The sequence below is a fragment of the Pteropus vampyrus genome, unplaced genomic scaffold (assembly GCF_000151845.1).
Source record: "Pteropus vampyrus isolate Shadow unplaced genomic scaffold, Pvam_2.0 Scaffold82, whole genome shotgun sequence".
Taxonomy (NCBI): Eukaryota; Metazoa; Chordata; class Mammalia; order Chiroptera; family Pteropodidae; genus Pteropus; species Pteropus vampyrus.
In genome coordinates this window covers 3498300-3513705 of record NW_011888863.1, presented here as the reverse complement: position 1 = coordinate 3513705, position 15406 = coordinate 3498300, and the positions used below count along the sequence as shown (strand labels likewise).

Sequence of the window (15406 nt, the reverse complement as noted above, 5' to 3'; positions counted from 1 at the left end):
TTGAGAATTCTACTGACTTGGTCCGTTTGTTTTCCTATGTCTGTGGACACTTTTCATAGATGTTTAACAGAGGCCTAAAGGGAAAACAGCTTTAACTTTAGCCAGGATGTCTCAGTGAGATGCTGCATAACCCAGATAATTGTGATCACATATGGGATACAATCTTAGATGTACCTTGCTTGCCAAAGCTTGAAAAAACATTCCCTGGAGGCACACATGAGAAGAGAAGCCAGTCAGAGCAGCAGGGATCAGAGGGTGCTGGGAATGGATTGCATGCTGAGAGCCCAGAAGAATAGCCAGCAGCCCTGAAGAAAACATGCTCCATGTTTGAACTCCCTAAATTATGAGTATTTTTATTTTTTGTAAAAACCTTTTTAAAAGGTATTTTGAATAAATATCTATTTCTTTTAATATAGACATATGATAGAAATTATTATGGTGATTTAACAGGTCAGAACCCAGTCAAGAACACCATCTTCTCCATTTATACTCTACCTATCTCATGGGTTGTTACCATCAATATTGTCACTTGCTCTGTTAAAAACTGCATTTTTGTAATTTCTGCTAATTTTGAGATTGACTCAGAATTAAAAGTGCCAAATAATCAGACACTTTAGGATTTCATGACCTGATCCTGGTCATGATCCTCAGCTTTGTCTATTGAAAAAAGGATGGTCTAGGGCAACTCATCAAGTTAGACCTAAAGTAATCACAAACTACTTGCCTGGCTCCAAGGGACATATTTCTCTATTTGCCCTCCTAAACTCGGAGATTGCTAAAGCACATAATTCTCTTTTGTTCATATTTGTGTTAACCTTCCGAGTCTTAAAAAATACTTATTCATTTCTAGAATGCTATAGTGATAGCTACCCCATTACAACAAATTCATTCCTGTAGATTTTATATCCCTTCACTGAAACAGGCTACTAGGGTTATTATTTCCTTTCTTCTTATCCAGGTTCTGAGCATACAAAGCCATTAAACAAGCAGCAGAAATTAGTAAAGGGATAACCTGCACCCTACAGGAAGCCAGGGGACCTCCCTGGCCAGGCAAAATAATAATTAGAACTACAAATGCCCAGTTACTCTAATGAAAAGATTAGTATCCGTCTTAGGTACATGGGCTCTGAAGTTGGTCATTGGTAAACATGAATTAAATTTTTAATATGTTTTTCTAAAATATTATGGAAGCTTCTTCACTCTCTAAGATATGCCTGTACTCTTTCGTCAAAACAGTGAACTATGTATGAGTAATGTGTAACCTAACTCGCCTTGGAACTGGACCCAACCCTTTCATTGCAAAGGGATCCTGTTAAATGTTTTCCCTCTACTCTTTACAATCCACACTTCAGTATTATCTTTTTGACTAGTCATTTGCCAGGCTCACTAATAAGCATTCAACATATGTTAGTCCTCGGGGGACTCACAATCCTGTGTGACAGAAACCATCATCTCCATTTTATAGACAAGGAAACTGAGACACACAGCTCAAGTAATTTCCCCCAAATCATACAGGCTTCTAAGAGTCAGAAACAACATCAGAATTCAGGTCTGCTGTCTCCAAGGTCTACATTTGCAACTGCCAAGATACAATCCTGCCTTGTTTATCAAATTCGCTGCTTTTTTACAACAGGACCTCTTTTATTCGTTATTTTGGCAATTTCTTCATATACAGTATAAAGGGGGAATTTGCTAGGATTCTGTGTTCCTTCAATTCCAAGATGCCACCCATTTTTATCACACTATTAATTTTCTTAAATTTTTGATTGTGGTAAAACACATATATAAAATTTACCACTTTAACCATTTTAAGTGTACAGTTCAGTAGTATCAAGTACATTCACATTGTTGCCCAACCATCTCCATCATCCATCTACAGAATTCTTTTCATCTTGCAAATATGAAACTCTGTACCCATTAAATATTAACTTCCCAGGCCCATAGCAGCTATTATTCTGCTTTCTGTCTCTATGAATTTATTTGTGTACTTTAGGTAAAGAAAGAAAGACTAATTCCAGCTAAAATGTGTATACATCCCACTTTTAAGATCATAAAACGACTGCAACTTCTGAAATATTAAAATGGGAGAAATCTAAAATTATCAGCAAATAATTGAATTGTAAGCCTAAGACCCTCTGCCTGTTGGATTCTCAATGCTGCCTCAATTCTCTTTTGCCCAGTTCTAAAAGTAAAGCCCACCACAGGCTTAGTGCTGTGACTACTCATTTCAGACTTATGCCCTATGCCTTTATTAATCTAAACACTCATTCCAGCTCTCTTCTTCTCAATTTGGGTATTGCCCTTTGCTATCTTTCTTCTTTTATTCTTTCATTTTCTGTATGCTTGAGAAATAAATGTAATTTGGAAGGACTGGGATCAAGATGAGGAAATAGATATAAATAAGTTGGATAAATATAAATAAGTTTAACTAAAAAAATTTACCTCTCAGGATCCGCCTCTAGTTTATTTTTTAATTGTTATTTTTAGGATAAAAACTGAATATTCATAAGTTGTGTAAAGTATTTGTCATTCTGTGGATAATTAACTTAAAAATGTCAAATATTAAGATAGAGAGCAAACCAAAAATACAAATCAACAGGCCATTATCCATCCGAGGAATAAATTTAACACAACAAACGATTTTAGTTCGTTCAAATGTACACTCCATTTTATCATTCATGTATCATCATTCATTACAAATATACTTACTGAGCACCTATTATATGCCAGGAGTCGTTCTAGGCACCACAGATATAGTGGTTTGGGGACTTTTCTTAAATACAGGCAAAATTCTCTGATTCTTAATATTTACGTTCCAGTTGGAGAGACAGAAAATAAATGATATAAATATGGCAAATCCACAGGACATAAGTGGTGCATGCTAAGAAAAAAAAATTAAGCAGAGAGATGTAATACAAAGAATGAATATGTGAAATTTTAGATATGGTGGCCAGGGAAAGCCTCACTAATAAGCATAACTTTTAAATAAACATCAGAAGACTATGAAGGAACCAGCCACAGAGATATCTGGAGAAGGGGCTTCCAGGCAGAATGAACAGCCAGTACAAAGGCCCTAAGGCTGGTTTGCCCAGCATGTTTAAGAATCGGTGAGGAAGCCAATGTGCCTAGAGTAGAGTGAAAGAGGGGACGTGTAATGAGACATGAGGGCAGAAAATATGAGGAGCATCTCCTATAAGGTCTCGCAATCAAGAGTTAGCATTTTGGCTTTTACTCCGAGTGAGATGTGACTATCATTGGAAGTTTCTGAAAAAGGAGTGAATGACATGATCTGATATATGTTCAGATATCATCATTATCATTTTTACTTTTTTTCAGAAAGACTTTAACAGAACATATTGAGCGCGTATTAATGGAAATGCTTTTGGACACAAGATTTTGTCTCGGAAAACACTTGTTTTTAGACACGAGTTAAAAATTCAACCACAAGTACCCTTAAGCTATGGCTGCCACTGGCAGCCTCTAGATGTGGGCTAGGAATAGGTTCTTCTGCCAATAGTAAATTCCTTTCTCATTATGAGCCGAATGATCAGAAAAATATGGAGTAAAGAAGGGGTGAGACGGGAAGTAGAAATAACCTAAGGAATATGCTAGAGAACATCTACTTTTAGGGGATGAAGCAATTCCTCAAAGAAATCAGCAAGCCTGGATCCTTAAGTCTCTAGAGGAGAACCTGCAGAGCAAATATAAAGTATAATAACAAGGCATCATGTGTTACAAAAATTAACTTCAAGTGTTGAAGCCGTGTAGCTGCGCCACCACTAAAACATGATCGTACTTTTTGCACCCAGAAACGAGGAGGCATATTGACTAGGAACATAAGAACATTCAGCCTGGGACTGGCTGGGAGCACCAGTATTTGTGTCACATCATGTGAACATGTTTTAGCTGTAGGATGTAGTACTCAGGTTCCCAAAGCAAATGGTTTTCATTTCTACCACAGATCCAAAAATAGACCTTAATTATTTTACACAATTTTCATTAGCTTTTATAGAAACACAATTAATTCATATGCTTATTAATGTATCTTCCTGAAAACTGAGTATGTTTAAAAGACTTACAAAATAACACCTTTTCTATCTTCTCCATCAATATCACATCCTTTTTGTGATATTTCATAGATTTTATGGGTTTGAAAGTATTAGAACCATGATATTTACCACTGTGTTCAGGGAAAGGGCAGATCTGCCATGACATTAATTTTTGAGAAGGACACCTAGAAAGAGACCTCACTGTTCAGTGAATAAGAACATCATTTAAAGCCCAAGTTAACTCACACATTAGAATTGAAGAGATCGCCACAAACTGCTAAATGGCACTTCATATCAAATACTGCTACAAACCTGCCTTGCTTTTTGAAGTGTCTATTCACTGCACTGCCTATTTAGAATCGCCATTGGGTCTTTTTACAGTGAACTGCTCACTATTACCGAGAGAGCATCTATTATGTGCAAGGTTCTTTCTCTTATAGGACTATTTATTCTAAGCCACAGTAGGTCATTCAGGTACAATCTAAAAGCTAGTCCACTTTCTAAAGAATAATCAGGTGACCTGCTGGCACTCATGAAATGTATAGTAACAGCACTTTTTAAAAAATTATTCTTAGGGTCAAAATGGAATTGAGATCTCTTAAGGACCAAGCTGTTCCCTATAATTTTTTTTTCTTGTTCTAATGGGATATTCTATATTCTAAATTTTGGAATAAGCAACAAAAGATTCAGAGCATGGGGTAGGTGACATCCAGATATCTACCATCTGACTCTGAAGCCATTCGATGAGCGTTTCTGCTGTTGAATCTGGGATCTGGCATCTCAAGCCTTCCTTCTCATCCGTTTCCATCATCTCTAACAATCCACGCAGGTCTTCCACAAGGTGCAGGGCTCGCAAGCTCCCCATGAATGGGGAGGTGGGAGACTGGCAATCAAAAATCCCATTGGAATATTCCAGGGCCTTAGAACCTAAGTTTAAAAAAAAATCACAGAGAAAGGATTTATATTAGATAACACAAAGCTGAAAGTGGCAAGCAAGTCCAGTCACCGTAAGCAATAGCCATAACAAGAAAATGGTGAAAAAGATAATTCAATCACGTTTCTCTCCAACGCAGAGTTATTTGGTTCAAAAATAAAAACCATATAATTGATGGTAAATATCAGTGGTCAAATACCTAACGGGGAGGCCAAATGTCTGCTATAGTATGAGTATGGTCATTTTTGTTTTAAGATATCCTGACCTTGCAGAAATGAAGGATAAAATGGTAGCAGATCAGTTTGGGTGGAGCTACGCATTCCAAAAAACACAGATTTTAGGGGCCATAAAGTCTTTAAATTTCCTGTAAGTTATACACCGAAGTGGAAACTGCATAGCATAACTTTGAAGGTGAAAGGGCCAGCTCCTAGTTAACTTACCAGAATTTAATCCCTGAATAAGTTTGATGAATTGATTATGTATGCATGAGCGTGTGTACATAAATATTTTCCCCCATGATTGTTTGCGGCCTAGCATAAATGCTCTCTTGTTAATTTTAGGTTTACGAGCAGGTTTTACAGACATTTTTGTTTTCTGTTATAAGAGAAAACATTCTACTACTTAAATCCACACAACTGACTCACAGCCAATCTCTTTGTCGCTTAGATTTTTATTTTTTGGTTGGCCAAACATACCTACTATGAAATATAAATACTAACCTTATACTTAAATATCAACACTTATGATATTTAGGCTATCACTTCATAAATCTGAAGGTGTTACAATTGGGTGAGACCTGTGAACCAACGTGCAAGTTCTCTGTCCAGCTGGCCATCTGGCTTGATAAATTCTAACAATGGAGAGAGGAATTCTCTTTCAGCTAGTTCATTCCATTGACATTGCTAATACTGGACCAAATGATCTGGATCCAGATCTGCCAAACTATTATAATGGCACCCACTGATATGCTAGGCACAGTGTGAAATGCTTCACATAACCCTCTGAATTAATCCCCTTGGGAATCCTGTAAAACTGAGATGAGGAATCAGAAAAATATAAATTGAGGAGAGTATGTTGGGCAGTGGGGTGGAGGTGGGGGAGGTGGGTGGGAAGAGCATTAAAAACCAGACAGGCTTTAATGTCCTATTTCAGTAGTTTTAAGCATCAGGATCACCTGATGATATTACTAAAAATATATGAGCCCATGGTAACCTTCTATTTTGTTAAGTCCCTGTCATAAAACAAGGTGGAGACAGAAGAGAGATGTGTATTTAGAAAAATTATCCAAATGTTCATAGTCATTTCTCCTCTTCTCCCTCTTACCTCAGTTGGAGGCATTAATAGATGCATATTTAACATATAAATCCAGATCCTACCCACAATGTTGTTGACTAATTTAACTTAAGGAGGGACCTGAGGAATCTTGATTTTCTTAGTAACTCTAATGCTGATCCAGGGCTAAGGAATAAATACACTAGTCTAGTAGAATATATAAAATGTAAATTCTTCAACTACTGTTCCAGAAATATCACTTCTCTCGACTCTGGTCAGAGCCTAGAATTGGTTCTAGTTATATTTTCTGAAATTGGGACGGAGTAAATCCAATCTCTTTCCCACATAATAGTCCCTCGACTATTGGAAAGCACAAAGCATGTTGCAAGCAACAATACTTTTCTAGGTTAAACATAACCAATTCCTTACCAGATGTGCTTGTTAAACTCTTCACCTTCATGCTAACCTCCTCTAGATAAGTTTTAGTTTTCCAATGACCCTTTGACAATGATATTCCAAGAACTGAATGCAGTACTTGGGGTATGGTCTAATACACGAAGGAGGTCAAATTGAAGTCAGGTCTCCAGCACATGTAAGTATAGCAAAGGAGACCAAACCATGATATGTCACTTCTCTCAAGAGAACCTTCTGAAAAGGAAAACACCTTTGGTTTCTTCAAACAACCAAAATAGAGTAGGGTCAAATTTATGACCAAAAAAGATTAGCAGCTGGGAGCAGGACAACTAGAATCAGGAACGATAGAGGCCAACTGTATCTTGACCCTGAGCACCAGGTGCATGCATACAATCCCACCCAATAGCCTATCCAACCCTCTCCTCATTGTAATGCATTCCTAAATACATAAAAGTACTTATACTGAGACAAAATACAAAATGTGACATGAGACCTTAGGTAGCCACCACTCCTGGGAGACAGCAAGGGAGTGAAAGGGTACACCTACTTACTAGTCGGTCCCCTTAGCCATGATGAGAAAATAAGGAGATAATGGCCTATTGCTTTTGCTCAGCTTCCATAATAATTGCTGAAGATTCTTAATAAGGAAATAATATGATGAGATCTGTGTTTTAGAAAGGAGATTCTGGTGGTCCAGAGAAAGATGTACTAGAGCAAGAAAGCAAGAGTATCAGGAACATCGAAGGAGAGGGTTACTTAGAAAGAGCAAGACAGTGGTCACACAGACAGGGCAGATTTCAAAGAGAAAAAATGGGAATGATAGAATATGGTAGGAGGTAGAAATGATAGAACTTGATTAACTAAGTTGGAGAACATGAGTGTCTAGAATGACTTAAATTTCTGTTTAGGAAACTGTGTGGATGAAGGGCTATGAAATTACCAAAGACTACTAGAGGAGTTTCTGAGGAAAGATAACGACCTCAGTATTTTAAATAATGACAGTGATTTGTCTGTACAGGACATGGGAGATATCTAATTGGCAGTTAGAGATAGAGACCTGAAGCTTACTAAAGAACTGGGAAAGTAAATACATGTGAGAATCATTGATGGAAAAGTAAATGTTGAATTCAAGAGAACAGATTAGAACATTCATGGATATTGGGTAGAGTACTTCTCAAAGTGTGGTCCACAGACTATTGGCACCAGAATCACCTGAGAAACAGATTCTTTATCCTTGATCAGAAGCCTAGGATAGTCCTGGAATTTTTGACATTTTAAAATAAAATGTAAAAATGATTCCGGTAGAAAATGGAGAAGGAGGAAAAAGATAATACCACAGGGAACCTATAGGCATTGGAGGGAGCTAATAAACGAAAATAAGAAATTGGAAAGGAAAAAAGTTGTCATGAAAAAGCCAAGAGAGCAGAGTAAATGGCATGATTCTATGTTTTAGAGGATACAGATTACCTGCGATAATACCATCCATTTGCTCCAATGCTGCAGCCAACATGTCACTTGCATCACTCATCATTTTGTTTTTGTCAAGGGCAAATTCCAACCTGGATCTGAAAAAATAATGATGTTATCATTATAGCCTCTAAATGACACACACTTCCTGGCAGGTTTAATAATTCAACTTCAATTTATAACTCCATCTAGCAGGCAAATACGGAGAATTTCTGAAGTAGTAGAGCTGAATTAATTGAACCATTTAACAAGCTGTGGCCAATAATCACCTACTGTACTGCAAGATGATATGCGATACCTGTGTCAGTTAATAAAGTAAGATTCAGTTCTTGTACTCAAAGTGTTTAAAATCCAGTAGAATGGTTTCCATGCTGTACTCTGTAAAGCTCTAGGTCCCTGCGAAGGGCATAGGGGATGGCTGTGGAACCTTGCTGAGGGCAGTGAGGCATGCTAGATAGACAAGACTTCTTTCTCCCTGCACTAGCCCTACCCATCTCTGCTTTCTTAAGTTTGCCTTTCTTTTTTTCTGTATAAAGAATTACCATAAGACTTGCCTAAGAAAATGGTTCATGAACATATATACTAAACACATACAAATCTACCGGTATTTTATAATGTAACATTAGCTATACATATTGAGTGCCTATAGTGGTCCCTATAAATTTACATAAATTTTCCATAATCCTTAATCATGACAACAATCCTGTATATTGGATAAACTCATCTCCATTTTGTAAATGAGACCAAAGATGTTTGTTGATTTTTGCATGGAAACACAGCAAGTAAAGCCAAAAACAGTTTTTAACCTAGATCTGTCTGATTTCCACTGAATTTCTATTTACTTGAGCCTATCTGAAAGATAGGTTTATGCTAAAATTGTGCCACGATCTGCTCACTTTTTTTTTACCTGTTAAAAAATTGAAATTATCCTTGCAAAAACATGGGTCATTAACAGGAAAAAATCAAAGTATGTGATTTTCAATATTAATTAATACATTTCAGGTACCAGACTAAGCACCCATATAAATTCTCCTAACAGGCCTAAATAAGGCTCTTGCTACTTTGCAGATACTGTGGTGTAGCAAATACCTGAGAAATAAAGGGTATGCTGTTTTAACAGAAACTTTTACCCTGTCTCCAAGCAGCCAGATTTCACTTACCACTTTATTTTTACAAACATATTTACAGTTCTGATAAACAGCTTCTTGGGTCAGTTCTCTACTGAGTATTTATTCTGATAAAATGCCATTTAATCAATGTGAAATATTACCTCAATTTTATAGATTTCATCTAAGAATTTCCCACAACTTTACTCACTTCAGAAGGTAAAAATATCACTACCATGTTATGTGCAAATATTACAGCACAAAACCACCCGAAGCATGTGTTTACAGTTACCCAGAAATCAGACGGTTAACAAGCTAGGTTATGAACCCATGTAGTTCTCAAAAATTTACTTGCACATTTAGCTAGTGCACAGTCCAGAGAGGTGGGGCATCAATTTAATAATCACGCTTCAGGCAGAAAACTTAAAATGTGAAAGTCAAGAACATAAAGGACTAAGATGAATAGTGTACAATCCTTGACTTTCATATAATTAAGCGGCTTACATTCCCTTTCATTTTAAAAGTTGCACTTCAAAGAGCTCTAGATACTATGATATATATATATATATAAGAGACACATGTCAGGTTCAGCTATAAACTTGGGAAATGCTAATAAAACAGAATGATGCTCACATTGAAAAAACTCTTACGCCTCAAAATTAGAAAAAATAAATATTTGTCTTTATTAACAATTATATTTATTAGCAATTATATTTATATTTCTTCTCTGTTCTGTTCACAGAGCCTTTCAAACCCTATGGCATGGAGGTATGAGAACTTAGGCCATGTTTTGCAAAATGGTGAAAAACCAGTTTTTAAAAAAATTTCCTATTCTTTAGAAATCAATCCTTTGCTTAATGTCATAAAAATATGACAATGTCATTTTTTAAAAAATTTTATAAATGTTACTATTGATGTCCATACTGATCACATAACAGTCTACATGTAACAGTAAGAAGACGGACAGTAAACACTACTAATAAATATGTGCATAATATGGCAAAAGTGGTAGGTGCTAAGGGTTAAAAATGGAGCAGGATAAGGGGGTCAGGAGTTTGGAGGGGTTTGCAAATTAAATAGGGTAGTCAGGGAGAATGACAGATTTAAAAACCAAAAGTTCAGTGGTATTTCAAATATAGAACTCATACAAATCGATAAAAAAATGGGAGGGGTGATAGTATTAACAGACATATAACAGAAGAGGAAAATATGAAAATATAAAAATATAAAGAGATGCTTAATGTATTAATAACCAAGGAATTCAAGACAATAATGCAATATTGTTTTATATTCAGTCAGTTGGCAAAAAGAAAAAAAAATTAACACTACCAAGTATTGTAGAGGTTGTGGGTTCACAGAATCTCTTCTAGAATGGTGGTGGAAATGTAAAATGGGCTAACATTAAACATTCACATTCATTTTGAATCTAACAATATTTACTCCAAGGTATATAAATGTTCATCATAGGACTCTTAACAAGAATAAAAATGTGGAAATGACCCAAATGTCCATCAACATGAGAAGAGATGAAAAAACTGATTTATTCAAACAACGGAATTGCATACCGTTGTCAAAACTAAAGCAATATGTGTATAGTATGGACAAATCTATGCAATATAATAGCAAATAAAAAAGTCTGATAAATTCAGTAAGACTTAATAATTAAATACAAACATACGTATGTATATATATTTGTATCTCAAATATATATATGAAATACACATAGACTCACTGTAAGTATACACAAAGAAAAACAGGAATGATGCATGAAATTCAGGATGATGGCTACCTCAAGCCAGGGACATGGGAGACAGAATTTTTAAAAAAAGTTATATAGGTAAATGAAGTTTAGTGTCAAGTTTTTGAGTTAGGTAATGAATTCAAAAGTGCCTATTGCATTATTAAAAATGACAAAATGGAAATTCCACTTCTAATAATGGCAGAATATATTTTATTGGACAAACTGTCTCACAAATAGCAATATAAAACAATGATTAAAATATAAAAACAATTTTTGAAGAAATTAGAGCCCCACCAAAAACTGGTAGAAACTGGAAGGAATTCAGTTCTTGAGTATAGGGAACTATATGAGATTCACATTTAACATCTTTTCACTTGTGGACGCTTCTCAGTCCACGTGATGCAGAGCGGCAAGGAGTCATGAAAAAAATCTCAATCTTATTGGTGCAAAGGATAAAAGAGGGTACAGTTTTTAACATTACATGCAAAGATGTTTAATACCAATTCAGGGTAGACTGTGGTAAGTTAAGAATAGATAACATAATCCGTTAAAACTGTAAAATAAAGAGATAAGTAAAAAGCCAATTAGGTCTATGAAATGGAATACTAACAAAATCCTCAATCCAAAAGAAGGAAAGATGGTAGATTTAAACTCACTTGTATAAATAATTACATTAAATATAAATGGAATAAACACTATTAAAAGTCAGACTGGTTTTTAAAAAAGACAGATTTAACTATATCCTATTAATAAAGGACTATAAAAGAATGAAAAATGAGATATCATGTATATAGTAAGCCTAGGAAAGCAGAAGTGGCTATGTTAATAATAAAAATGACTCCCAATCAAGACATATTATTGGAAAGAAAGAGAGACATTTTCTGATGATAGGAGTCAATTCGCCAGGAAGTCATAACAATTATAACTTTTTTTTGGCAATTAATAACAGAGCTTCCAAATACATGAGGCAAAAAACAACATAATTGAGGGATAATTACACAAATTAAGTCCATTCAAATTTAATGTAATTGTTGACATGGTTAGATTTAAGTTTACTATCCTGCTAATTTTTTTCTGTTTGTCCCATCTGCCATTTGTTCCTCCTTTTCAAACTTCTTTTGGAATGGTAGACAAGGTAGGGAAAAAATCCAATAATGATATAGAAGATTTGAACAATACCATCGACCTTGGCCTAATTTAATTTATAGAACAAAACACTCAAATGCAGAATGTACACTCTTTTCAAGTCCACATTATATTCACCATGATAGGCCATGTGTGTAAAGCCATAAAATAAGTCTCAATAAATTCCAAATGGGCTTTAAAGGACTACACAGAGAATAAGAAAAACAACCTGAAGTGGTAAAGTACTAAGACTAAGAATAGAATTTCCACATATATTAAAATTCTGACATGCCCTTGGCTCGAGTTATTTTAGAGACAGCCTAATTTAGTGAGCATCTGTGTTGATAAAGCTATGTCAACTGTCATGACTGGGTCAAAGTATTTTTAAAAATAGAAAAACTACATTAAAAGGCTTCAAAAAAATCCCAAGCTCTTAAAAAGATTTTCCTATATCCTCAAAAACATTTCTGAGAGGATGATCCCTCTGGGTGTCCTCACATACTTAATACAATGGAATGTTATTCCAATACAGTGGAATATTACCCCACAATAAAAAAAGACTCAACTACTGGTACATGCTACATTATGTTGAGCAAAAGAAGCCTGACATAAACGACTACGTACTGTATGATTCCTTCTATATGAAATTCAAAAACAGGCAATCTATGGTGATAGAAAGTAGGACAATAGTTACCTGTAGGAAGTGGCAAATAATTAAAGGAGATACTGAGAGATTTCCTATTCAATATGTTGACTGAGGTGTTCGTTAAGTAAGTTCATACATCTGTCAAAACTCATCAAACTATACATTTAAGATGTGTATACTTCACTGTACACAATTTTCATCTCAGATTTTAAAAAGTAGGAATGAAGATGACTGAGAAATTAAAATATTTTAAAATGAACTAAATAAATAAATGGATTAATATAAGTGGGAAATGCATGGATTTATAGTGACAATATGTCATGAATCAAGGATAATGAATAATTCAATTACAGATCTGAGGTCAAAAATAAAAGACTCAGCAAATCCATGTCCCTTTGTTCTAATTCTTTGCTTACCCAGAAACCTGCTGATTTTCATTTGGTCTTTTGGATGGACAAACCATTTAGAAAATTAAAACTTCAACATCTAACGATTCTCACATGATAGCAAATACATTTCTGGATTTTAAATAGCTAATATATATTTTTTTGAATGACTTGCTGAAGGAAAAGTTACCAGGAAGTACAACTACTACAATAATGGGTTCAAAGTCATAGTTCAAACTGGAGAAACCCCTTACTTGTCGGACAAGGTAGACAAAGAAGACCAGCTCTGTTTGCAGGAGTCCTCAACCTAGTAGTTTTCGATTCCAATGGTTTAATAAAAATAAGTTTAGCAAAGCCTTAAAAAAGCAATCTACTGGGGAAAATATTCATATATTAGAGTAAGGAACAAAGAAAGACCTAACAGAAGCATGTTTTGGGTATATTTCAAGCTTGGTCAGGACCCATTTAGAGTAGATTTGAATGGGGTAAAATATCAGGGAAAGTTCCAGTAATGGGTGTGGTGGCTATAAGGTTGGCAGAAGACTAAAACTTTTTGCAGAGTTGCTGACTAACTGGTGTTTTAGGTCAGGCTAGCTGCCCAGTTTCCCTGTGAAGAAAGAAAGGCTGTATGAAAATTACAAAGTTTGTTTTAAACTTTGGTGAGAATGACATTTGTCCTAGGTTTTACAGCTTTCCTTAGGTAAAATGTTTAGGTTTGAAAGAGAACTTCTAACTTTGTGCCCAGAGATGAGTACAGCTCACTGGCTGGCGGAGTGTCATATTATTATATGGTCATTATGAGAACAATACATTTTCATATAAATTACCCATATATTTCTCACAATTTTTCCCCCTAAGCTGCTTGCTAGGCGTGTTAATCAATTACACAATGATTTTCAATGTATGCTGCAATACAATCATGGGAAAGATAAAATGTGTAAAAATGGAAAGACCAAAAGGGAGTAGGAAAGACTATCAGTGGTTATCAAGCTATGGTTCCTGGACCAGCAGCAGCAGCAGCAGCAGCAGCAGCAGCAGCAGCAGCAGCAGCAGCAGCAGCAGCAGCAGCAGCAGCAGCATCACCTGGGAGTTAATTAAAATGTAAATCCTTGGGCCCCACCTAAGACCTACTGAATCAGAAACTGCAGGGGCAGGGCCCAGAAACCTGGATTTTTACAAGCTGCCCATGTGATTCTCATGCACACTCAATCACGGCACTAGAGTGTAAGAGGCCTCCTTTCCCTCTTGGGACAACAAGCCCCACCCAGATGAGGCTGGAACTGGCTACCAAGGTAAACAAGGGCAGAGCTCCTCTCCCCAGTCCCCGATCCTTACTTTTGACCCAAAAACAACAGTTCTGGAGAAGCAATTATGTTTTAATCCAAAAAATCTCTCCCTTTCAACTTCAACTACTAAGTCTTCATGTCTGCAACATGTTAAGATTCTTAAGCAATCTTCCTTACTTTCTGGTTCTCTGCTATGTATCTGTCATCACATACTTTCTCCTCCCCTCTGTATTAGTCCAAATTCTTTTCACCTCCAATCTGCTCTAACATCCCCAGAAAATTAATTCGGAATCACATGAAAAGGGAAACATTTTAAGAATTGGGGGTCGAGAGGCAGGGGAAGTATTAAAAACAGAAAAGTTTGGAGATCTTGGCAGCAGGGGTGATATATAATGTTACAACACATTTAAAAACTTGTCAAACTGTAAAATAGGTATAATATTGATGATATAACTGCAAATTTGAACACTGACTATATTTGAAAATATTAAGGAACTATTTTAATTTTTAAGTTTTAATAGTTCTTTTTTAAGAGCTCTCGCTTTTTAGAGATGATTAGCAAAATATTCATGAATAAAGTAATATGATATCTGGAATTAGCTTTAAAATAATAAAGGAGAAAGAAATAGGGTAAAGATATAGATGAAACAAATTAGCCATGATTTGATAATTATTGAAGGTGGGTGATGAGTACACGGGGTAACATTACACTATTCTATCCACATTTTCACATATTTGAAATTTTCCATAAATATTGAAATATCTTTTAAATATTTAAATATCTTTCATTCATGTCTTTACACAATAGGATTTTCAAACACCCTTGACCGTAATATATTACCTTAAATATTTTATTTTTCTATCATTACCTAAAACATACCAAGGGCTTATCAAATATTTACAAACCAAATAAGAAAATACTTGTTATTTTAACCACTCGCATAAACATAAACACACACTCAGAAAATGAAACAGCCTCT

The 15406-nt window shown here is 35.4% G+C and overlaps 1 protein-coding gene across 16 annotated transcripts in view; it reads right to left on the bottom strand.

The window, feature by feature from the left end:
• The window catches only part of PPFIBP1 (PPFIA binding protein 1), a 154918-nt gene that overhangs the window by 47355 nt on the left and 92157 nt on the right, over window positions 1-15406 (bottom strand). For 13 of the 16 annotated variants that reach the window (XM_023532374.1, XM_011363095.2, XM_011363100.2 and 10 more), the window contains 2 exons: window positions 8137-8234; window positions 4771-4976 (listed from right to left, as the gene is read on the bottom strand). In XM_023532374.1, the coding sequence (XP_023388142.1) occupies window positions 4771-4976; window positions 8137-8200 (270 nt within the window). In that variant the 5' untranslated portion in view covers window positions 8201-8234. The remainder of the gene's footprint in view (window positions 1-4770; window positions 4977-8136; window positions 8235-15406) is intronic. The other 3 variants (XM_011363099.2, XM_023532376.1, XM_023532377.1) reach the window with 1 other exon arrangement.